The sequence below is a fragment of the Ranitomeya imitator genome, chromosome 2 (assembly GCF_032444005.1).
Source record: "Ranitomeya imitator isolate aRanImi1 chromosome 2, aRanImi1.pri, whole genome shotgun sequence".
Classification (NCBI taxonomy): domain Eukaryota; kingdom Metazoa; phylum Chordata; class Amphibia; order Anura; family Dendrobatidae; genus Ranitomeya; species Ranitomeya imitator.
In genome coordinates this window covers 145,789,565-145,816,442 of record NC_091283.1, presented here as the reverse complement: position 1 = coordinate 145,816,442, position 26,878 = coordinate 145,789,565, and the positions used below count along the sequence as shown (strand labels likewise).

Below are 26,878 nucleotides of genomic sequence, written 5' to 3'. Positions count from 1 at the left end.
ATTTCGCCACCAGCAGCTCTTCCTGCCGAGCGATCACGTGTCCCTGCTCATTAAGGTAATGAATATTCACTCCACGCCTATGGAAGTGGAGACGTGAATATTCATTACCTTAATGAGCAGGGGACATGTGATCGCTTGGCCGGAAGAGCTGCTGGCATTAGCCGGAACGAGATGCATCGAGGGTGCATAGGGAAGGTAAGTAGGATGTGTGTTGGAAGCCGATTATTTTTTGTTATTTTCTATAAAGTAGTTAAAAAAACCTACATTTCTCTTCATGTTTTGAATTAGAAAACTGTGTGCAATGTGCCCAAAGCATGGAAATAAAAACTTGTCTAAAGATTTTGTGATTAACTCATGTTTTTGAACACACTGCTATTTTGAACACTACTATATGTGATCTGTGGTACTTATATGTGAATCTGTTGATACAGTTACTGGCAGATAATTTGGCATGGCACTGAACATGGAAACAATGGAAGCGGCATTGGAGCTGCTGCAAAATACCACCCACTCCTCAGCGTCCATACTACTTCCCTTTTGCAGTGATGCTGCAGGTATATTGACGACCTTTTGATTATTCGGCATTGTCACTGCATGATTATAATAATTGCATTTTTTATAAACAGCCTGTTTTTTTACTGTGTCCACAAGTTATTAGAGTGTTGATCTAGAGCAGAAATAACATCCTGGCTCACGCTGAGAGATATTCAAATGCCCTATTGTATAAATTTACAACAAACAATTGTAATATTTGGTTGTGCAATTTTTTTCAAGAAAAAGGGATTTTGTTGGTACAAGTTCACATCACTAATCTTACTGCAGCAAGCAGGATATTACATCTATCTGACGCCTTTTTCCTCTGGAAGATCAATGTTTCCTGTCATCTGCAATTGGATGTAATCTTATAATTAAAACCTATGTTAGGGTAAGGCCACACACGGCGGCCGAGTAGCATCTGAAAACCACAGCAGCACATTTTTTTTAAAAAAATCTTAAATTAAAATCTTTAATTAAATAGAAAAATAAAAATAACCGAACAAAATGTAATTTTAAATTCCTAAACTACAGTAAACGCAGTCAATTAATTTTTCCCTCCTCTCCTTCGAGGAACCACCATTTTCTGTATTTTTATGTCAACATAACCATAGGGTAAAATTTAAAAAAATGCAATTATGTTATTATATGCTGGGTTTCATTTTACAGAAAAAAATAACTTGGTATCATGAATTTTATAGGTCTCTATGATTATTGTGATACTAAAATTCAAAATTTTTAGCGTTGTTGCATTATGTTAGAGACTTAAAAAAATTCATAAAAAAAAACGTCTGGAGCTGCATAAGTGGAAAATTTAACTGTGAGCACTACTAGAGAAGCGGTGCTAAGGACAGGTTCCCAAACCATATAGATTAATAGTAAGAGACCTAGCACTCAACTTTAGGTAAGATGCAACAGGAAAAATTTATTGTAGTAAATACATGAAAACGGACTAGACTTTCCTATACTCCTTGGCACCTACATATGTAGTCCACTTACTTCACTCTTATCTGTATACAGGATCGTGCAGCGATTATAATTCCCGTTACCGGCTTTCATTTAATAACCTCCTGGTATGTCCCTTTTTGACCTATCCGGGCACTTCTTCACTTTTTCTTGATTATAGATTTAATAATAGAGATTGGAATTGATATTGTGCTTGATTCCTAGCCCTGCCAATATATTGTTATGTGATATTATGACCTTATATTGTTTGCTATGTTCTTTGTACATACCTTTGTTATTGTTATTATTATTTTGTTTGTCATTGTTTTCTTATACTGACACAGATGTCTGTGTTTTTGTAGTAACTGATGAAGGTCACAATTGACCGTAACGTTTTCCTGGATTTACTACAATAAATTTTTCCTGCTGCATCTTACCTAAAGTTGAGTGCTAGGTCTCTTGCTATGGAGCTGCATTAGGGCACTGCCGTATTTGCTGCTGTAAGGGGGGTAATTTGGCAAATCACACTCATTTTTCATTTGGAGTTAATCACAATAGAATTAAAATGTTAGCTGTCTTGTTACACTGGCAGAATCCTGTCCTAAAATGGTGATATGACAGGCGCCTGTGAGCATGTGCAGTAGACAGCCGTCTACTGTGACCTGGAGATATTGGGACATTATTACAAAATGGGGGGCCAGGATTGGAAACATTATTATAGAATGGAGACCAGGATGGGAGACATAATTATAAGCTGAAGGATATTACTAGAAGAGAAGGACCAGGACATTGGACAGTATTACATGAAGGGAACTTGGATGGGGGCATTATTACAGTATGGGGACGATGATGAGGGACATTACTGGATGAGGGTCATTGTTACAGGATGGGTGCAAGGACGGGGACATTACTACAGTATGTCTGACATTATTAATGGATGAAGAACATCTTCACAAGGTGGGGTCATTAAGAACGACATTATTACAGGATGGGGGAAACAATTATTTAAAGGGAGGGTGCCGTGATTTTAGTTTTTGTATTAATAATTATTGATTATATAATCAATTATTTTTAATACAAAAGTAAATGTAGTACTTTAATACTTTTTTATTTATTCATTTTTACTTTTGCCACTGGAGGCCGCCATTTTCATTAGTGTGGGTGTAAGTGTCTGGACACGACACTTGCACACCTCACTTACGGCAGCCATGGGCATAGGAGCCAACAGTCGGGCTCCGACCGCTTCTCCTGCCTCTCAGCTGTGACTTGGGCACGCCCCCTGGGCTGCTACGTCACAGCTGTGAGAGGAGATCGCGGCCATTTTGTTTTTTTCCTCTGTCATCGCACACACAGCTCAGTGATCATAGCAGGAGCTGCCAGGGAGAAGCTGCTGCTGGGAGCGAGGTCCGGGGTGAGTATCTGCAGCCAGGAGCTGTGATTGCAGCCTGTACTTAGTATTACAGTACAGGCTGCAATCACTGCTCACTGCCGACCTGTTCAGAGCAGGGAGATCGTCACACTGCTCTGCCCTGAACATGACTCAGCACTTCCTGGGAGAGGACTGAAGGTAAGTACAGAGTTTTTATTTTCTTATGCATCTACCACTGCTACCTGTCCCTATATACCACTGCTACCTACCCCTATATACAACTGCTACCTGCCCCTATATACCACTGCTACCTGCTCCTATATACCACTGCTACCAGCCCCTATATACCACTGCTACCAGTCCCTATATACCACTGCTACCTGTCCCTATATACCACTGCTACTATCCCCTATATACCACTGCTACCTGCCCCTATATACCACTGCTACCTGCTCCTATATACCACTGCTACCAGCCCCTATATACCACTGCTACCAGCCCCTATATACTACTGCTACCTGCTCCTATATACCACTGCTACTAGCCCCTATATACCACTGCTACCTGCCCCTATATACCACTGCTACCTGCTCCTATATACCACTGCTACCAGCCCCTATATACCACTGCTACCAGCCCCTATATACCACTGCTACCTGTCCCTATATACCACTGCTACTAGCCCCTATATACCACTGCTACCTGCCCCTATATACCACTGCTACCTGCCCCTATATACCACTGCTACCAGCCCCTATATACCACTGCTACCAGCCCCTATATACCAATGCTACCAGCCCCTATATACCACTGCTACCTGCTCCTATATACCACTGCTACCAGCCCCTATATACCACTGCTACCAGCCCCTATATACCACTGCTACCTGCCCCTATATACCACTGCTACTAGCCCCTATATACCACTGCTACTAGCCCCTATATACCACTGCTACTAGCCCCTATATACCACTGCTACTAGCCCCTATATACCACTGCTACTAGCCCCTATATACCACTGCTACCAGCCCCTATATACCACTGCTACCAGCCCCTATATACCACTGCTACCAGCCCCTATATACCACTGCTACCAGTCCCTATATACCACTGCTACCAGCCCCTATATACCACTGCTACCTGCTCCTATATACCACTGCTACCAGCCCCTATATACCACTGCTACCAGCCCCTATATACCACTGCTACTAGCCCCTATATACCACTGCTACCAGCCCCTATATACCACTGCTACCAGCCCCTATATACCACTGCTACCAGCCCCTATATACCACTGCTACTAGCCCCTATATACCACTGCTACTAGCCCCTATATACCACTGCTACCTGCTCCTATATACCACTGCTACTAGCCCCTATATACCACTGCTACCTGCTCCTATATACCACTGCTACTAGCCCCTATATACCACTGCTACTAGCCCCTATATACCACTGCTACTAGCCCCTATATACCACTGCTGCCTGCCTCTATATACCATCTACCACTGCTGCCTGCCTCTATATACCATCTACCACTGCTACCTCTGTCCTGTGTAGCTAATCTAGTCTTGTGTAGCTAATCCTGTCCTGTGTACAGTATCACACAAGATAGGATTAGATACACGGCGCAGCACAGTATCACACAGGACAGGATTAGATACACGGCTCAGAAGTCAGTATCTAATCCTCTCCTATGCAGTCCTCTCCCCCCTGCGTGTCTTTCCCCATTGTGGTTTATTATTTTTGTTGTGGGAGATGAGGGAGTCGAGGATTATGCGTTCGGTATGGTATAAAAAAGATTAATAAAGGACTTTATTCTGGCCGAGTCTTTATTTACAATACATGTGAGATCTATGTGGCGGCATTATGGGTGATCTATATGGCGGTATTATGTGAGAAGCATATGGTGGTATGTGAGAACACTGGCGGTATTATGTGTGATCTATATGGTGGTATGTGAGAACACTGGCGGTATTATGTGTGATCTATATGGCGGTATGTGAGAACACTGGCGGTATTATGTGTGATCTATATGGCGGTATGTGAGAACACTGGCGGTATTATGTGTGATCTATATGGTGGTATTATGTGAGAACTGTATGACAGTATTGTGTGATCTATTTGATAGTATTGTGTGTGATCTATATGGCGGTATTATGTGAGAACACTATGGCAGTATTATCTTCAGAAAGCGGACCCATTCTATGGTGGTTCTGGCTGAGCACCTGCACGCGGGTCTGGGGTAATAGAGGGGCAGCATGAGCTCCAGTTAGGTGCAGTCAGGACTGGTGAGGCAGCTGAAGAGAGGGGGTCTCATTTTTATCGTTACTATATGGCTACATTTCCTTCCCAGCGTCACCCCGGACTGCGCCTGTCGCCTCGCTTTCACACATTGCCAGGACAGGATGGAGAAGACAGGATCTGAGGAGGGGAATGGGGTCTGCATGCAAAGTCTGGATCAGACCAGGCCATCAATCCGCAGAAATGTTTCCTGGATTTCTGTGGAGCAGACGGTCCATCCATGTGTATAAAAGACAGCGCTCTATGTACAATCCCTGGCTGCTCCGCACACCAAACAGGGGGCCCCTATAGACCAGCACACTGCTCTCCTGAAATACTCTGTGCTGCTGTCACCCTGCTCCCTCCACCACATATCTCCCAGAATCCTTGCTGCCTGCCATCCTTGGTGACTGTCTACTTGTCAGTATAAGGCTGCCTTCACACTATCATTATTTGGTCAGTATTTTACCTCAGTATTTGTAGCCAAAACCAGGAGTGGGTGATAAATGCAGAAGTGGTGCATATGTTTCTATTAGACTTTTCCTCTATTTGTTCCACTCCTGGTTTTGGCTACAAATACTGATGTAAAATACTGACCAAATACTGATAGTGTGACGGCAGCCATACTCTGCAGTCCCCAACAAAATGGCTGCTCACTGGGTTCCTGAATATCATCCTCTCTAATCCCTTAGCAAACACCCATAAGGAGAGGAGAGGAGACATCATACAGGTCAGCAGACTCCGCCCATAATTACTGCAGTGCAGTAATGTGAGCTATTTGTACACTAGGTTTTTCTGAAATTTCAGCAGCTGCTCCCCCTAGTGTTGAAAAGTGGAAATTCCAAAACTTTTCAAATTATTTTTCATATTTTACTAAATTATAAACAAATGATAATATTTTTTAAGAAAATGTAATCATTAATTCATTACATTTTTACAATTTCTGAAAAAAAAAATTTTTTTGATGGCACCTTCCCTTTAACCCCTTCCCGACCTGTGACACAGCGTATGCGTCATGAAAGTCGGTGCCAATCCGACCTGTGACGCATATGCTGTGTCACAGAAAGATCGCGTCCCTGCAGATCGGGTGAAAGGGTTAACTCCCATTTCACCCGATCTGCAGGGACAGGGGGAGTGGTAGTTTAGCCCAGGGGGGGTGGCTTCACCCCCTCGTGGCTACGATCGCTCTCATTGGCTGTTGAAAGTGAAACTGCCAATCAGAGCGATTTGTAATATTTCACCTATTATAACGGGTGAAATATTACAATCCAGCCATGGCCGATGCTGCAATATCATCGGCCATGGCTGGAAATACTAGTGTGCCCCCACCCCACTCCACCGATCGCCCCCCCAGCCCTCCGATCTGTCCGGTACACTGCTCCGGCTCCCCTCCGTCCTGTGCTCCGCTCCCCCCCGTGCTCTTGTCCGCTCCCCCCGTGCTCCAATCACCCCCCCGTGCTCCAATCACCCCCCCGTGCTCCAATCACCCCCCCTGCATTCAGATCCACCCCCCCGTGCTCCGTTCCACCCCCCCGTGCTCCGTTCCAGCCCCCCGTGCTCCGTTCCATGCCTGCCGCGCTCCGATTCCCCCCCCCGTGCTCCGATCCCCCCCCCCCGTGGTCCCCCCCCACCCCATCATACTTACCGATCCAGCCGGGGTCCCGTCCGTCTTCTCCCTGGGCGCCGCCATCTTCCAAAATGGCGGGCGCATGCGCAGTGCGCCCGCCGAATCTGCCGGCCGGCAGATTCGTTCCAAAGTGCATTTTGATCACTGAGATAGATTATATCTCAGTGATCAAAATAAAAAAAATAATACATGACCCCCCCCTTTGTCACCCCCATAGGTAGGGACAATAAAAAAATAAAGAAATTTTTTTTTTCCACTAATGTTAGAATAGGGTTAGGGTTAGGGGTAGGGTTAGGGTTAGGGGTAGGGTTAGGGTTAGGGTTAGGAGTAGGGCTAGGGTTAGGGCTAGGGTTAGGGCTAGGGTTAGGGGTAGGGTTAGGGGTAGGGTTAGGGTTAGGGCTAGGGTTAGGGTTTCGGTATGTGCACACGTATTCTGGTCCTCTGCGGATTTTTCCGCTGCGGATTTGATAAATCCGCAGTGCTAAACCGCTGCGGATTTATGGCGGATTTACCGCGTTTTTTTCTGCGCATTTCACTGCGGTTTTACAATTGCGATTTTCTATTTGAACAGTTGTAAAACCGCTGCGGAATCCGCACAAAGAAGTGACATGCTGCGGAATGTAAACCGCTGCGTTTCCGTGCAGTTTTTCCGCAGCATGTGTGCAGCGATTTTTGTTTCCCATAGGTCTACATTGAACTGTAAACTCATGGGAAACTGCTGCGGATCCGCAGCGTTTTCCGCAGCGTGTGCACATACCTTTAGAATTAGACTATGTGCACACGGTGCGGATTTGGCTGCGGATTGGCCGCTGCGGATTCGCAGCAGTATTCCATCAGGTTTACAGTACCATGTAAACATATGAAAAACCAAATCCGCTGTGCTCATGGTGCAGAAAATACCGCGCGGAAACGCTGCGCTGTATTTTCCGCAGCATGTCAATTCTTTGTGCGGATTCCGCGGCATTTTACACCTGTTCCTCAATAGGAATCCGCAGGTGAAATCCGCACAAAAAACACTGGAAATCCGCGGAAAATCCGCAGGTAAAACGCAGTGCCTTTTACCCGCGGATTTTTTAAAAATGGAGCGGAAATATCTCACACGAATCCGCAACGTGGGCACATAGCCTTAGGGTTAGGGTTGGAATTAGGGTTGTGGTTAGGGTTGTGATTAGGGTTATGGCTACAGTTGGGATTAGGGTTAGGGGTGTGGGGGGGTTAGTGTTGGAGGTAGAATTGAGGGGTTACCACTGTTTAGGCACATCAGGGGGTCTCCAAACGCAACATGGCGCCACCATTGATTCCAGCCAATCTCGTATTCAAAAAGTCAAATGGTGCTCCCTCACTTCCGAGCCCTGACGTGTGCCCAAACAGTGGTTTACCCCCACATATGGGGTATCAGTGTACTCAGGATAAACTGCGCAACAATTACTGGGGTCCAATTTCTCCTGTTACCCTCGTGAATCTAAAAAAATGTTTGCTAAAACATCATTTTTGAGGAAAGAAAAATGATTTTTTATTTTCACGGCTCTGCGTTGTAAACGTCTGTGAAGCACTTGGGGGTTCAAAGTGCTCACCACATATCTAGATAAGTTCCTTGGGGGGTCTAGTTTCTAAAATGTGGTCACTTGTGGGGGGTTTCTACTGTTTAGGCACACCAGGGGCTCTGCAAACGCAATGTGACGCCCGCAGACCATTCCATCAAAGTCTGCATTTCAAAAGTCACTACTTGCCTTCTGAGCCCCGACGTGTGCCCAAACAGTGGTTTACCCCCACATATGGGGTATCAGCGTACTCAGGAGAAACTCGACAACAACTATTGGGGTCCAATTTCTCCTGTTACCCTTGGGAAAATAAAAAATTCTGGGCTAAATAATTATTTTTGAGGAAAGAAAACGTATTTATTATTTTCACGGCTCTGCATTATAAACTTCTATGAAGCACTTGGGGGTTCAAAGTGCTCACCACACATCTAGATAAGTTCCTTTCGGGGTCTAGTTTCCAAAATGGGGTCACTTGTGGGGGGTTTCTACTGTTTAGGCACATCAGGGGCTCTGCAAACGCAACGTGACGCCCGCAGAGCATTCCATCAAAGTCTGCATTTCAAAACGTCACTACTTCACTTCCGAGCCCCAACGTGTGCCCAAACAGTGGTTTACCCCCACATATGGGGTATCACCGTACTCCGGAGAAACTGGACAACAAATATTGGGGTCAAATCTCTCCTGTTACCCTTGGGAAAATTAAAAAATTCTGGGCTAAATAATTATTTTTGAGGAAAGAAAACGTATTTATTATTTTCACGGCTCTGCATTATAAACTTCTATGAAGCACTTGGGGGTTCAAAGTGCTCACCACACATCTAGATAAGTTCCTTTGGGGGTCTAGTTTCCAAAATGGGGTCACTTGTGGGGGGTTTCTACTGTTAAGCCACATCAGGGGCTCTGCAAACGCAACGTGACGCCCACAGAGCATTCCATCAAAGTCTGCATTTCAAAACGTCACTACTTCACTTCCGAGCCCCGGCATGTGCCCAAACAGTGATTTACCCCCACATATGGGGTATCAGCGTACTCAGGAGAAACTGGAAAACAACTTTTGGGGTGAAATTTCTCCTGTTACCCTTGGGAAAATAAAAAATTGCAGGCTAAAAGATCATTTTTGAGAAAATAATTTTTTTTTTTTTCATGGCTCTGCGTTATAAACTTCTGTGAAGCACTTGGGGGTTCAAAGTCCTCACCACACATCTAGATTAGTTCCTTTGGGGGTCTAGTTTCCAAAATTGGGTCATTTCTGGGGGATCACCAATGTTTAGGCACACAGGGGCTCTCCAAACGTGACATGGTGTCCGCTAATGATTGGAGCTAATTTTCCATTAAAAAGCCAAATGGCATGCCATCCCTTCCGAGCCCTGCCGTGCGCCCAAACAGTGGTTTACCCCCACATATGGGGTATCAGCGTACTCAGGACAAACTGGACAACAATATTTGGGGTCCAATTTCTCCTATTATCCTTGGCAAAATAGGAAATTCCAGGCTAAAAAATCATTTTTGAAGAAAGAAAATTATTTTTTATTTTCATGGCTCTGCGTTATAAACTTCTGTGAAGCACCTGGGGGTTTAAAGTGCTCAATGTGCATCTAGATAAGTTCCTTGGGGGGTCTAGTTTCCAAAATGGGGTCACTTGTGGGGGAGCTCCAATGTTTAGGCACACAGGGGCTCTCCAAACGCGACATGGTGTCCGCTAACAATTGGAGCTAATTTTCCATTCAAAAAGTCAAATGGCGCTCCTTCCCTTCCGAGTGCCCAAACAGTGGTTTACCCCCACATATGAGGTATCGGCGTACTCGGGAGAAATTGCCCAACAAATTTTATGATCCATTTTATCCTACTGCCCATGTGAAAATGAAAAAATTGAGGCAAAAAGAATTTTTTTGTGAAAAAAAAGTACTTTTTCATTTTTACAGATCAATTTGTGAAGCACCTGAGGGTTTAAAGTGCTCACTAGGCATCTAAATAAGTTCCTTGGGGGGTCTAGTTTCCAAAATGGGGTCACTTGTGGGGGAGCGCCAATGTTTAGGCACACAGGAGCTATCCAAACGCGACATGGTGTCCGCTAACGATGGAAATAATTTTTCATTCAAAAAGTCAAATGGCGCTCCTTCCCTTCCAAGCCTTACCATGTGCCCAAACAGTGGTTTACCCCCACATGTGAGGTATTGGTGTACTCAGGAGAAATTGCCCAACACATTTTAGGATCCATTTTATCCTGTTGCCCATGTGAAAATGAAAAAATTGAGGCTAAAAGAATTTTTTTGTGAAAAAAAAGTACTTTTTCATTTTTACGGATCAATTTGTGAAGAACCTGGGGGTTCAAAGTGCTCACTATGCATCTAGATAAGTTCCTTGGGGCGTCTAGTTTCCAAAATGGGGTCACTTGTGGGGGAGCTCCAATTTTTAGGCACACGGGTGCTCTCCAAACGTGACATGGTGTCCGCTAAAGAGTGGAGCCAATTTTTGATTCAAAAAGTCAAATGGCGCGCCTTCCCTTCCAAGCCCTGCCGTGCGCCCAAACAGTGGTTTACCCCCACATATGAGGTATCAGCGTACTCAGGACAAATTGGACAACAACTTTCGTGGTTCAGTTTCTCCTTTTACCATTGGGAAAATAAAAAAATTGTTGCTAAAAGATAATTTTTGTGACTAAAAAGTTAAATGTTCATTTTTTCCTTCCTTGTTGCTTCTGCTGCTGTGAAGCACCTGAAGGGTTAATAAACTTCTTGAATGTGGTTTTGAGTACCTTGAGGGGTGCAGTTTTTAGAATGGTGTCACTTTTGGGTATTTTCAGCCATATAGACCCCTCAAACTGACTTCAAATGTGAGGTGGTCCCTAAAAAAAATGGTTTTGTAAATTTCGTTGTAAAAATGACAAATCGCTGGTCAAATTTTAACCCTTATAACTTCCTAACAAAAAAAAATTTTGTTTGCAAAATTGTGCTGATGTAAAACATGTGGGAAATGTTATTTATTAACTATTTTGTGTCACATATCTCTCTGGTTTAACAGAATAAAAATTCAAAATGTGAAAATTGCGAAATTTTCAAAATTTTCGCCAAATTTCCGTTTTTATCACAAATAAACGCAGAATTTATTGACCTAAATTTACCACTAACATGAAGCCCAATATGTCACGAAAAAACAATCTCAGAACCGCTAGGATCCGTTGAAGCGTTCCTGAGTTATTACCTCATAAAGGGACACTGGTCAGAATTGCAAAAAACGGCAAGGTCTTTAAGGTCAAAATAGGCTGGGTCATGAAGGGGTTAATGGGAACCAGGATAGTAGACATTGTTACAGGATGTTGGATATCATTACAGGATGTAGCTTAGGAGAGAGGACATTATTACAGGATGGGGCATCATTACAGGATGTAGCTTAGGAGAGAGGACATTATTACAGGATGGGGGCATCATTACAGGATGTAGCTTAGGAGAGAGGACATTATTACAGGATGGGGGCATCATTACAGGATGTAGCTTAGGAGAGAGGACATTATTACAGGATGTTGGATATCATTACAGGATGTAGTTTAGGACAGAGGACATTACTACAGGATGGGGGCATCATTACAGGATGTAGCTTGGGAGAGAGGACATTATTACAGGATGGGGGCATCATTACAGGATGTAGCTTAGGAGAGAGGACATTATTACAGGATGTTGGATATCAATACAGGATGTAGTTTAGGACAGAGGACATTATTACAGGATAAGGGCATCATTACAGGATGTAGCTTGGGAGAGAGGACATTATTACAGGATGGGGCATCATTACAGGATGTCGTTTAGGAGAGAGGACATTATTACAGGATGGGGGCATCATTACAGGATGTAGCTTGGGAGAGAGGACATTATTACAGGATGGGGGCATCATTACAGGATGTCGCTTAGGAGAGAGGACATTATTACAGGATGGGGGCATCATTACAGGATGTAGCTTAGGAGAGAGGACATTATTACAGGATGTTGGATATCAATACAGGATGTAGTTTAGGACAGAGGACATTATTACAGGATGGGGGAATCATTACAGGATGTAGCTTAGGAGAGAGGACATTATTACAGGATGGGGGCATCATTACAGGATGTAGCTTAGGAGAGAGGACATTATTACAGGATGTTGGATATCAATACAGGATATAGTTTAGGACAGAGGACATTATTACAGGATGGGGGCATCATTACAGGATGTAGCTTGGGAGAGAGGACATTATTACAGGATGGGGGCATTATTACAGGATGTAGCTTAGGAGAGAGGACATTATTACAGGATGGGGGAATCATTACAGGATGTAGCTTAGGAGAGAGGACATTATTACAGGATGGGGGCATCATTACAGGATGTAGCTTAGGAGAGAGGACATTATTACAGGATGGGGGCATCATTACAGGATGTAGCTTAGGAGAGAGGACATTATTACAGGATGGGGGCATCATTACAGGATGTAGTTTAGGAGAGAGGACATTATTACAGGATGGGGGCATCATTACAGGATGTAGCTTAGGAGAGAGGACATTATTACAGGATGGGGGCATCATTACAGGATGTAGCTTAGGAGAGAGGACATTATTAAAGTATAGGAGACATTATTACAAGATAAGGGCCGACATAGTAGACATTACAGGATAGAGGACATTATTAAAAGATGGGGGCCAGAACGGAGGACATTAGTGCAGAATAGGTGATACTATTAGAATATGTTTGACATTACAGGATGGGGGACATTATTACAAGATAGGGGACATTATTATGGCACAGACAGCTGTTCTCTGCACTGCAATAGCCATGCATACCTCTAGCCAGAGACCAGCAACTGACATCCATGTTCCTGACGAGGGGGTGGGTGATGTCACTGCCAAGCGCCAGCCATTTCCCTCCCCCTTGCGCTTGCTATGGACAAGAGGAAGGAGGCTTTTCATCATGAGAGAGGACAGGTGAGAAGAATTTTTTATTTTTTTATTTTAAATGTGCATGTGAAGAGTGCCAGTATGGGACTAGGATAAGGGACATTATTACAGGATAGGAAACATCATTTCACGATGGGGGTCATTAGTACAGAATGGGTAACATAATTATAGGATGATGGCGAGGGGTGGGACATTATTACAGGATAGGGGTCAGGATGAGGGTCACGATTACAGGATTGGTGCCGAGATGGGGGACATTATTACAGGTTGGGGCCCATGATGGGGGACATAATTTCAGGATGGAGGACATTATTAGAGGATGAGGACCAGGATAGAGGATACTATTACAGGATGGGGACATTATTACTGGATGGGGGGATATTATTGCAGGGTGAAAAGCTGGATGCTAGGCATTACTAAAGGATGGTGGCCAGATCAGAGGACATTATTACAGGATGGGGAATATTGGAGACATTATTACTGGATTATAGCCGACGGGAGACATTATTAGAATAATACAGTCCCATATGAGGGACATTATTTCAGGGTGGGAGCAAGGATTCGGGACATTATTACAGGATGGGAGCAAGGATGGGGGACATTATTACAGAATAGGTCCCAGAAAGGGGAATGTTATTACAGGATGGGGGCCAGGACAGACAACATTATTATATAACTAGATGGCAGCCCGATTCTAAAGAATCGGGAGTCTAGAATCCATATATACTTTATTTATTCAAATGTAAGAATAACACAATTAATAAATAATAGTAAGAAAGAACAAAAAATGGCTGCACTTACCAGCTCTTGACAATTCTTGTTATTTAAGAAATTGCTGGGCAATAATGGACAATGTCCTTATGTGGCAAATAATAGAGCAATATACCCAATGTGGCAAAGAAGAGGTTAATAAACGGCAGTCTCCCAGTATAACAGTCAGTGAATAATAGGCAGTATATGGAGAAAACACCAAACAAAAGTTCAAAATTGGTGTGAAAATGTCACTGAACCACTTCACAACTAAATACATATAGTTTTGGTAAATGGTATTATCATTTTTTTGACGAAATTCGGCAGGAGCTTGAAGAGCAACGTCACTGGGCCCGCCTCCACGCAGTAGAAACTTGCTGTGAGGTAAAAATTCAAAAATCACACCAAAATGGCGGGCGGAGTGTGTCACAGTACGGCACGTTTCTGATTGGTCGCTCGCAGCAGGCGGCAACCAATCAGACACTGTTGACGTCACTTATCTCCGGACATTAGCTCCGGACAGGAAGTTGGCACAAATTGCAGGAAGTAGTATTCTAGGCAATTATATATTAGATTGGTGCCAGGCTATGGAACATTATTAGAGGATGCAGAACGTAATAGTCATAGTGGATTTTGTTCAGTAACCGCATGATGGTTTAAGACGCTATGTTGTAATAGTATATATTCCTTGCATGGAAGCATTTATCCCCTTATGCAGTTTATTATTGGTATATTACTTTTGTGATAGCGGACTTGTTCAGTAACTATATTGTTTTTGTTAATTGGTAACTGTATGACTATTAATTTGAAGTATTGTAAAGAAAATTATCTCATTGTACGAAGAGGATAGTATGGATGACATTTTTACAGGAAGGTGACAAGATAAGGGGCATTATAATAGTAAGGTGTGGAAGATCGTTGACAATATTAATGGAAGGGGCCAGGATGGGGGGACATTATTACAGGAAGGGGCCAGAATGGTGGACATTATTAAGAGAAGGTGCCCAAGACAAGGAATGTTATTACAGAAAGGAGGCCTTGATGGGGGACATTATTAGAGGATATGGGCCATTACTGCAGGAAGGGTGCCAGGATAAGGGACATTATTACATGATAGGGAACATTACTACAGGATGGGAGTCTGGGCAGGGGACATTATTACAAGACAGAGGACAGGACGAGAACATTAAGAACAAAAAGACAGCGCCACAATGGATGGTGAAAAAATAAGAGCTTACATTTATTCTGCCTCCTGTAGCGACGTTTCGGTCAACAGACGTCGCTACAGGAGGCAGAATAAATGTAAGCTCTTATTTTTTCACCATCCATTGTGGCGCTGTCTTTTTGTTCTTTGTGGTCTTGGTAATGTCCGGGATGGGCTCCCTGGTTTTGGACGTGCGCCCTTGTGTCCGCTGAGACCTTCAATCTATAAAGAAAAGGGTGCGGTTTTGACTTTCTTTTGTTTTGACTCTGAAGGACGAGAACATTGTTACATGGTCGGGGCTAGGATGGGGGACATTATTACAGGGTGGGGCCAGAATGGAGAACATTATTACAGGATAGATGGCAGGATAGGGGACTGTATTACTAGAATGGGGCATACTAGTGGACATTATTACAGAAAGAGGCAAAGACGGAGGAAATATTACAGGATGGGGCCAGGCTTGGGAACAATATTACAGGATAGTGGTCAGGACAGAAAACATTATTACAGGATGAAGGACATTATTACAGGATGGAGGCCACGATGGTAGATATTATTAGAAGATGTGTGCCATTATTACAGGATGGAAGCCAGGACAGTGGACATTATTACAGGATGTGGGACATTGTTTCAGGATGAGGGCTAAGACAAAGGACATTATTACTGTTGGGGACATTATTACAGGATGGATGAGCTGTGTTTTTAGACAATTTTCAGCTGTCATCAACTGTATTGTATTCCAGTACATGTCACAGGTATGGCACATAGATGCCATCCGTGTGCTGTACGTGTTTACATGGACCCATAGACATTTATTAACCCTTGCATCTCTTTGTGTGAAAACGAGGACATGTGCATGGCCCCATAGATTATAATAGGTGTGTACGTGTCTCCGGTATGTGTGAACACAGACCTAAGCTGTACACTGCATTAGTTGTACAGTAACTATTACCCACCATTTGTAAAGTTTCGTACATCAATACAAAACTGCACAATCTCATCCCAATTTATGGCTCCTGAGGCCCACTCTCACGAGACGCCAGTGACGAGATGGTGGTGAGTGGTTTCTATAAATTAGGACACACTGATCTTCTGGTACCCGAATACAGCATAGACTCAAAAGCAATAATCACATTCTTTCAAAGGTGAAACGTTGTTTTATATCATTAGTTGAAGTAAAAATCCAGCACATTAAAAAGAACATTTTATTAAATTAAAGACCATATAAAATAAAAGTAACAAATGTGTCTCATAAGAACACAAACATTACTACAAATTACATCAGAAAACGAATGATCACATAGGAAGCAAGTCCTAAGGCCTCTTTCACACTTCCGTCTTTTCAGATCCGTTGCAATGCGTCGTTTTGGGGGAAAAAAATGTGCCCGCAGGATCCGTTTTTTTTTTCCATAGACTTGTATTAGTGACAGATCGCGATGGATGGCCACACGTCGCATCCATCGTGCGACGGATCCGTCGTGTTTTGGCGGACTGTCGTCTGGAAAAAAGGTTCAATGTAACGTTTTTTGTCTGCGATGGGAAAACGTGTCGCCACAGACCCTGCGGCATACGTCGTTGACTAGAATGGAAGCCTATGGACGCAGGATCTGTCGTGACACGTCGTATGACGGAATCCAGCGCTGGAATCCGTTTTTTTACACTGAGCATGCTCAGAATCAGGAATTTGTAGCCAATTGGCAGCCAGACAGGCCCCAAATCTATATAAACCTGGCCTGGGGCGTCACCCCCAATTGTGCCAGCAAGACTCCTGCCAGCCTGGAGACAGCCAGCCAGTCAATATATTGGTTTCCCTATTTTCCAGTAGCCAATCATATTTGGGAGACTCTCATTTTTAGGCATGGAAAACGGATCCGTCAAAAAAACGGATGGTAAAAACGGATGCAACGGATCCAGTTTTTCGATGGAACCGTCCAGCAGATCCGTTGAAATACTGAATGCGTTGCATACATTTTTCACTATTTTTGACGCATCTGTCGATACGTCGCGCCGACGCATTGTGACAGATTCAAAAAAACGGAAGTGTGAAAGTAGCCTAACATTCAAGTATAACACAGCTATCAACAAGCAGGTGATCACGTGCCTAAAGGTCCTGCTTTCTACATCTGGCACATATTTTCACTGAGCTTTGTTTTTTTTGTAATGTCATGTACAGAATACAAACCCCCAGTAATAAATGATTGCCCCCTACTAAGGCTCTACAGCGAGTCCTGAGCATCCCCTAGACGCTCACTACTGCAGAGCCAAATCTCTAATCTGTACAGTGAAATACTCAGTGGCAGACAATGGCGGCTAATAGCCAGGGATCCTCTATACAATAGGTTGTGTTCCTACATCAGATTCAGAGAAGAAAGATTTTGATTTCCTTTCTAGTTTTAGACGGAGCAGACACGTCGGTTCTCTCTTTTCAGGCTTCAGCTTTTTGTATAGTAAAATCCCACATCATTTTCTAGTTTTATGGTGTAAAAACAAGAGGTGGATTATCTGTGCTTTCACACATCAGTTTATTGCCATCAGTCACAATCCGTCGAATGTTGAAAAAAATCGCATCCGTTGCAGATTGTGAAAAACTCATGCGACGGATCCGTTTTTTCGCCGGATCCGACTAGTTGATCCAGCTAATTGGATCCTAAAAAAATCGGAGCATGCTCAGTTAAAAAAAAAAATCGGAAACCGTCGCCGACGCCATAAGCTTCCATTCTAGCAAACAATGGACGGCGATGGACACAAAAAACCTTATGTCCTTTTTCTCCGTCCGCCTGATAAACAATTTTCAAAGGATCCGGCGAACGACGGATGAAACGTGAGGCCATCCGTCGCTAATACATGTCTATGAGGAAAAAAACGGATCCGGAGGCAACATTCGCTGGATCGTTTTTTTTCAAAATTCGCCGGATTGCGAATTGGCAAATGACTGATGTGTGAAAGCAGCCAAAGTAAAGAAATCTCACTGAATTTACAAATGCACTTAATATATTAATGTCTATGGAGCAGACAGATTCCCCCTTAAATTGTAATTTTCTCTATCATACGGGACACAATATTGTACATTTATGTCATTCAAAATAATTGGGGTACAATCCCACGGGACCATTCTGCAGTGGGAAATCTGCTGCAAAATTGCAGTGGTTAACACCCCTATGGATTTAGCAGATTTTCCACACATTTCACATTGCACTTGTCATGTTGCAGATTTGAAATTCACAGTATTGATCTTAGGCCTGATCACACGCTCAGTATATGGTCAGTATTTTACCTCAGTATGTGTAAGCCAAAACCAGGAGTGGAACAGTCAGAGGGAAAGTATAATAGAAACACATGCTTCGCTTATCCATTTTTTCCCGGCTCCTGATTTTGGCTTACAAATAATAATGTACAATACTGACCGTGTGAATGTGGCCTTACAATGGATATTTCCCCTTCATCACATTGGTGAGACTTAAGGGGACCTGTCACAATGAAAATCTGCAGGCACCATGATATAAACCAGGGCGAGAGGAGCAGACTGATATATAGTTTTGTGAGAAAAGATTTGGTATAAGCTGTGTTTTAATCATTTAAAGGGAACGTGCCACATGAAAAAAACGCAATTAACCTGCAGAGATGGGGTTAATATGAAACTTAATAGTGTTTTGAACCCGACCGGCACCCACACTTAGACCCCCACTGCCGGGAGTAAATTAACTTTATTCCTCCCGGCAGCATTCAGGTTTCAGTCGCCGCTCTGTGTATAGATAGTCTTGACTTACAGCAGGATCAGCATTACAGTCGGCTGTCAGTCAGTGCTAGGTGTGCGCGGCTACGGCTGTCTATGCACAGAGCGATGACTGAACCTGCACCCGTGCCGCCCCCGTGACTGAAACCCACACGCTACTGGGAGGAATACAGTTTATTTTCTGTCAGGATCAAAGCCCTATTAACCTACAGATTAACCCCATATCTGCAAGTTAATAGTGGTTTATTTCACCTGACAGGTTCTCTGTTCTTCCTAGGATCTCTCACTGGACCCAAAATCCTTTCAGTGACTGACAGCTTTCTTTGTATAAGTGTGCATGTAGAGGCAGCTGTCAGTCACTGATAGGACCACCCACTGGATCGAAAATTTCAGAAACAGCAGAAGTTCAACTGATTAAATCACAGGTTATACTAACACTTTATTCACTAAACTATATGTCAATCTACTACTTTCCCCCGCTCTATAACATGATGGCAGCAGATTGGACTGCATTTTCATGGTGACAGGTCCCCTTTAAGCCTCCATAACATTACATCGCTGTCAGTTCTGCTGAGCGCTCCTGTGTTCTCTATTAAAAAGGGGTAACCTTTCTTGTGGAGAGTGACATGCCAGGCCTGGCATGCCAATGTGAGGAGACTTTCCTTATTTAAACTCTGTAAGAAAGTGGCAGCCTGACTCATCGGTCGGTGGCTTATCTCCGGGAGAACAGCCAGATTGACATGCCAGCTCCTTATCTCCATACCATCAGACCGTCAGCTGAAGCCATCAATAACGGACGATGTTAGGGGCCCTTAGTGAAATCTTATCTGCTATAATAAGATTAGGACATACCTAAAAGCTAGGAAACCATCATAATCTCCACAGAAATAAAAAATATCAAAGGAACACAATCTAGACCCTCACAGCTTTCAGACACTGTCTTCTCCATTGCACGAATGCTGCCACGTGCCGTTTACCATTCTCTCACCACAAGGTAACAGCGGGTGATATCCGGGCACTGTGATGGCAATGGTACAAGCTGACAGAACATTACAGTAATAGGTAGATCTCAGGGTAAAGGTGACGACAGCTCCATCCAGCCCATAAGACACCACTACATGAATAGCGTGGACCACGAAGAGTACTAACACTGTTCTGTATTACTGGCACAGCGCAGAAGTGAAGAGGAGACGTAGAAAAATGTCAGAATATGTGATTCATTGTACGTTTCAGAAGACGATCTGAATGTAGTGGCTTATTTACATGTAGCAGAGCGGAGTCTGTCATCTGTTTTATTCACTTGGTTCAGACTTGTAATTCTATGGACAATCAGCAATAAAACTGGTGACCCACAACAAACTAAGCTCTGCTACACCACACCAGATGCACAGCTAAGCATATACGCCAGTCGCTGTTATATTCAGCTTAGTCAATCACTGACTGATTATAAATCAACATTTCATTGAAATCTCAAGTGTCAATTTATCATGTACCCAAATAATACCTTGTTACAGTGCAATCAACGCCACATTAAAGAATTGTCAATGAAAAGGAACGGCACATTCTAAGACCAAAGTTACGAAAGGTTATAAAATGCCACATGCCCGTTATATAATGTTTCTACAAGCTGCATTCGGCCTGGTGTGAATGAGAGTCATCCTGTCACCCAGCCGCCATAGGACACGGTGTGCCGTCAGCAGGCATGCACTGCCATCTGCTGGACGACGGGAGGCATTACAAAATACTAACCAGACATGATTACTGCAGAGACCAGCTGCCATTATTTATCTGGTCACCGTGGTTGTTCGATACTCAACAATATAAAGAATTGGACAATAATATTTAACAGTCAAATCACAGAAACAATTAAATACAAAATATTCTCAGCATTCTTCTGGACCCGGCTCAGGACCAGTCCATGGATTCTCCTTCTGAAACAGAAGTGAATGAAGGTCATCCAGGCAGTGGAGGCGTCTCCTCAGCGAGACCTATTCCCGCCACAGATCCAGTAAACCTCTGTCGTTCCAGCAAGGGCCGTTGTATAATACTTCTTGTAGGATGACTACGCAGGAGGAAGCTGCCTGTGTGATGGATCTGCACCCGATGACAGTAGTTCATTGTCAGGACAGCCATTACTGGTTGAAATGTGAGCAAATCAAGGCCAAGGCGTCTCTGCGCTGCAGCCTCTGAAGAGCGTGCACCAAGTGTAGCAGCGTACACGGGAGGTCAGAGGACAGATGATCGTGCAGTGCCTTAAATCCTACCATTCCTTCCACAAGATGTGGCTGGACCCCGAGAGCAATTCCAATGTCCCTGAAATCTTTCGCTCCAGGAGTCACGGTGTCCAGTTTTTGTGCAAGTAACAGAAGCAAAGACTCTGGAATTTGAGAGATGGAAAGACCTGGTAGAAAAGAAAATGAGAATTTCTTGTTAGAGCCAGACAATAACGTGTCACCACTAAGTGTTGGAACTACAGTTGTGATCATCACTTTATATACTGATCTAAAATGGTTGTGCCGATTCATTTCCTCCATAAGTTTCAGACTAAGTTCACACAGTCAGTATTTTCCATCAGTATTTGTAAGCCGAAACAAGGAGTGGAACAATCAGGGGAAAAGTATAATAGAAAAATGTGACCACTTCTGTATTTATCACCCACTCCTGGTCCTGGCTTACACATACTGATGGAAAATACTGACCAAATACTGATAGGGTGACCGTGGCCTTATTATTGCATTATATGAGCCCCGATTCATGAAGGTTATTTTGCATGCCATAAGAATTTGCTCAAAAACAAGAGAATGTGAATTCAAACAAATTAATAATAACTAAGTGACACAATGCAAGGCAACTGATCCAAGATACGACCACTAGTGATGAGCGAATATACTCGTGACTCGAGATTTCTCGAGCACGCTCGGGTGTCCTCCGAGTATTTTTTAGTGCTCGGAGATTTAGTTTTTCTTGCCGCAGCTGAATGATTTACATCTGTTAGCCAGCATAAGTACATGTGGGGATTCCCTAGAAACCAGGCAACCCCCACATGTACTTATGCTGGCTAACAGATGTAAATCATTCAGCTGCGGCAAGAAAAACTAAATCTCCGAGCACTAAAAAATACTCGGAGGACCCCCGAGCGTGCTCGAGAAATCTCGAGTAACGAGTATATTCGCTCATCACTAACGACCACCAGAAAACAACAGGTGACAGCAGAGTTTGGAAAGAAGTACACGTTTACAAAGGTTTCCACAAAAGTGCATGAAATAAACTGCATGGAGATTACGCTCTATATATAATAGCTCTGGCAAAATGAAGAGACCACTGCAAAATGTTCAGTTTGTCTGATTTTTCTCTTTATAGGTATATTTTTGAGTAAAATGTAAATTGTTCTTTTATTCTATAAACTACTGACAACATGTCTCCGAAGTTCCACGCAATAAATTTTGTATTTATTTTTTGAAAAGAGAAATGGTCAAAATAACAATGCATTGCTTGCAGACCTCAAATAATCATTTAGAAACAACCATACTAATGTTGTAACTCAGGAAGAGTTTAGAAATCAATATTTTGTGGAATAGCCATGATTGTTAATCACAGCTTTCATGCGTCTTGGCATGCTTTCCACCAGTCTTTCACACTGCTTTTGGGTGACCTTATGCCACTCCTGGTACAACAATGTAAGCAGTTCTTCTTTGTTTGATGGCTTGTGACTATCCATCTTCCTCATTACATTCCAGAGGTTTTCAATGGGGTTCAGGTCTGGAGATTGGGCTGCCCATGACAGGGATTTGATGTGGTGGTCCTTCATCCACACCTTGATTGACCTAGCTGTGTGGCATGGCGCATTGTCCTGCTGGAAAAAACAGTCCTCAGAATTGGGGAACATTGCCTGAGCAGAAGGAAGCAACTGTTTTTCCAGGATAACCTTGTATGCGGCTTGATTCATACACTACCATTCAAAAGTTTAGGGTCACCCAGACAATTTTGTGTTTTCCATGAAAACTCATACTTTTATTAATCAAACGAGTTGCCAAATGAATTGAAAATCTAGTCCAGACATTTACAAAGTTCAAAAAAAAGATTTTTATTTGTAATAATAATTTTCTCCTTCAAACTTTGCTTTTTCCAAAGAATGCCCCCTTTGCAGCAATTCCAGCATTGCAGACCTTTGGCATTCTAGCAGTTAATTTGCTGAGGCAATCTGGAGAAATTTCACCCCATGCTTCCAGAAGCCCCTCCCACAAGTGGGTTTTGCTTGATGGGCACTTTTTGCGTACTATACTGTCAAGCTGCTCCCACAAAGAGCTCAATGGGTTTGAGATCTGGTGACGGCACTGGCCACTCCATTACAGATAGAATACCAGCTGCCTGCTTCTTCCCTAAATAGTTCTTTCATAATTTGGAGGTGTGCTTTGGGTCATTGTCCCGTTGTAGGATGAAATTGGCTTTAATTAAGCGCTGTCCACAGGGTATGGCATGGCGTTGCAAGATGGAGTGACAGCCTTCTTTATACAAAATCCCTTTTACCTTGTACAAATCTCCCACTTTACCAGCACCAAAGCAACCCCAGACCATCACATTACCTCCACCATGCTTGACTGATGGCGTCAGGCACTCTTCCAGCATCTTTTCAGTTGTTCTGCATCTCACAAATGTTCTTCTGTGTGATCCAAACACCTCAAACTTAGATTTGTCCAGGGGTGTAACTACAACAGGTGCAGGGGTTGCAATCGCACCCGGGCCCTGGAGCCTAGGGGGCCCTAAAAGTCCCTTTGGACTACAGAAAAAGACTATTGTTATTAAAGATTTAAAATATTTGGGGACCCCGTTGGAGCTTTCGCATCGGGACCCATGAGTTTCAAGTTATGCCACTGGATTCGTCTGTCCATAACACTTTTTTCCAATCTTCTTCGGTCCAATGTCTGTTCTTTTGCCCATATTAACCGTTTCCTTTTATTAGCCAGTCTCAGATATGGCTTCTTCTTTGCCACTCTGCCCTGAAGGCCAGCATCCTGAAGTCACCTATTCACTGTAGACGTTGATACTGGTGTTTTGCATGTACTATTTAATGAAGCTGCCAGTTGAGGACCTGTGAGGCGTCGATTTCTCAAACTACAGACTCTAATGTACTTGTCTTGTTGCTCAGTTGTGCAGCGGAGCTTCCCACTTCTCTTTCTACTCTGGCTAGAGCCTGTTTGTGCTCTCCTCTGAAGGAAATAGTACACACCGTTGTAGGAAATCTTCAGTTTCTTGGCAATTTCTCGCATGGAATAGCCTTCATTTCTAAGAACAAGAATAGACTGTCGAGTTTCACACAAAAGTTCTTTTTTTCTGGCCATTTTGAGAGTTTAATGGAACCAACAATTGTAATGCTCCAGATTCTCAACTAGCTCAAAGGAAGGTCAGGTTTATAGGTTCCTGTTATGTTTGCTAATGACAGGTGTTATGAAGGCAATCCAGAAACACAGTGTGCTTAGCGATCAGAGCGCACACAGTGATCTGACAAATACCCAAAAATACAAGAACGAGCTCTGAGACGTGGAAACTCTGTAGACTGCACACTTGATCCTATCCTAAACACAACTAAAAGCGGCTGTGGATTGCGCCTAACAACTACCTAGGCAACTCGGCACAGCCTAAGAAACTAGCTAGCCTGAAGATAGAAAAATAGGCCTGACTTGCCCCAGAGAAATTCCCCAAAGGAAAAGGCAGCCCCCCACATATAATGACTGTGAGTAAGATGAAAAGACAAAACGTAGGGATGAAATAGATTCAGCAAAGTGGGGCCCGATATTCTAGGACAGAGCGAGGACAGTAAAGCGAACTTTGCAGTCTACAAAAAACCCTAAAGCAAAACCACGCAAAGGGGGCAAAAAAAAACCACCGTGCCGAACTAACGGCACGGCGGTACACCCTTTGCGTCTCAGAGCTTCCAGCAAAACAAAAGACAAGCTGGACAGAAAAAAAGCAACAAAAAAGCAAAAAGCACTTAGCTATACAGAGCAGCAGGTCACAGGAACAATCAGGAGAAGCTCAGATCCAACACTGAAACATTGACAAGGAGCAAGGATAGCAGCATCAGGCGGAGTTAAGTAATGAAGCAGTTAACGAGCTCACCAGAACACCTGAGGGAGGAAGCTCAGAAGCTGCAGTACCACTTGTGACCACAGGAGTGAATTCAGCCACAGAATTCACAACAGGTTCCCTAATCAGCCAAACTGTTTTCAGCTGTGCTAACATACTTTGCACAAGGGTTTTCAACGGTATTCTAACCATTCATTAGCCTTCTTACAGAGTTAGCAAACACAAAGTACCATAAGAACACTGGAGTGATGGTGTTAGGGCTAGCGGAACCCACCAAGTAATAGAGAGATTGATACGAGGTGCGTTCGTAGCCCGGGGTCCACCTTGCAGAGGTACCTGCTGCAAAGTAATGGCGAATGGACACTGAGCTCTGTTGCCTCACAGAGTCGCGCTGTACACAGAGAATAATACCCTAACTAGGGTTGTGCTTGCTCTGGAACTCTTCTGTGCTAACCTCACACATGAAGGAACCAGATGCTAAGCCAAGGCTAATTGCCCCTACTGACGCTAGCTGCCTGCCTGAGTGTACAGCCCCAAAGCTAAACAGACTCACACCACATATAAACTGAGTGGTAGAGTATCCACTGGCAACAGCCAAACACAAATGATACTAGCGCATGGCCGTGCGGCCATGCAAACCTTTTATAGCTGTAGCTCTCCAGGACCTTCCTAGTGGACCAATAGGAGCTGCTACAGGACCTGAGTGTGTGACCCCCGACCTCCAATGAGAGGTCTTCCCTTGGGCATGCTCAGAAGGAGAAAAGCATGACTTAGTCCCAGGAGCACCTGCTTGCCGCCGAACAGTACTGGTTATAATGGCTGAACCTGGAAGGGCAGCAGTAACCAAATGTGCAGTATCTGTCTGAGCCAGGCGCTGGGACTGACGTCTCCGCTGAGCAGGTTCCACTGTGGCCTGGAGAAGAATGGGAGACCGCAGCGGACATGGTTCGAGATTCCCCCTGTGCAGCGGCAGGAACTTGACACCTAACAGATGGTTGTTGGAAATGGGCCTCTATACACCTATGAAGATATTGCAAACCAGATGTTTGCAGCTAGAACAGTCATTTACCACATTAACAATGTATAGAGTGTATTTTTAAATCATTTAATGTTAGTTTCATTGGAAAAAAAACTGCTTATCTTTCAAAAATAAGGAAATTTCTAAGTGATCCTAAACTTTTGAATGGTACTGTACGTCCTTCGCAAAGATTAACCTGCCCAATTTCAGCCTTGCTGAAGCATCCTCAGATCATCACCGATCCTCCGCCAAATTTCACAGTGGGTGCAAGACACTGTGGATTGTACGCCTCTCCAGATCTCTGTCTAACCAGTAGACGACAGGTGCAGCGTAAAGTTGAAAACTAGACTCATCAGAGAAGATTATCTTACTCCAGTGTTCTATGGTCATCTATGGTCCAATCCTTATGGTCTTTGGCAAACTTCAGCCTGGCTCTCCTTTGCTTCTCATTGATGAAATGCTTTTTTTCTAGCTTTACATGACTTGTGTCCTGCCTCTAGGAGCCTGTTACGATCTGTTCTTGCCGTGCACTTCACCCCAGCTGCCATTTGCCATTCCTTTTGTAGGTCACTGAATGTCATCCTGTGGTTGCTGAGTGACATTCGAATAAAATGACGGTCATCCCGGTCAGTGGAGAGTCTTTTTCGCCCTCTGCCGGTCTGTAGCTTTGTTGTCCCCAATGTCTGCTGCTTGACCTTGTTGTAATGGACTGCCGTCTTAGACATTTTAAGGATGGAGGCAACATGATGCTCACTGTGTCCCTCTGCTAGAAAAGCCAGAATTGAGCCCTTCTTTTCCTCACTCAAGACTTTTCTTTTCAACTCCTTTGGCATGGTTAAAAGTTATTTTTTCATTCCTATTACTTTTGG

At 43.7% G+C, this 26,878-nt stretch overlaps 1 protein-coding gene across 2 annotated transcripts in view; it reads right to left on the bottom strand.

Annotated features, from left to right (window-relative positions):
* Positions 1–16,365: 16,365 nt before the first annotated feature.
* EDA2R (ectodysplasin A2 receptor) overlaps positions 16,366–26,878 on the bottom strand; it is a 54,703-nt gene continuing 44,190 nt past the window's right edge. The window contains exon 10 of one of the 2 annotated variants that reach the window (XM_069747365.1): positions 16,366–21,308. In XM_069747365.1, coding sequence (XP_069603466.1) covers positions 21,040–21,308 — 269 coding nt within the window. In that variant the 3' untranslated portion in view covers positions 16,366–21,039. The remainder of the gene's footprint in view (positions 21,309–26,878) is intronic. The other variant, XM_069747364.1, reaches the window with a different exon arrangement.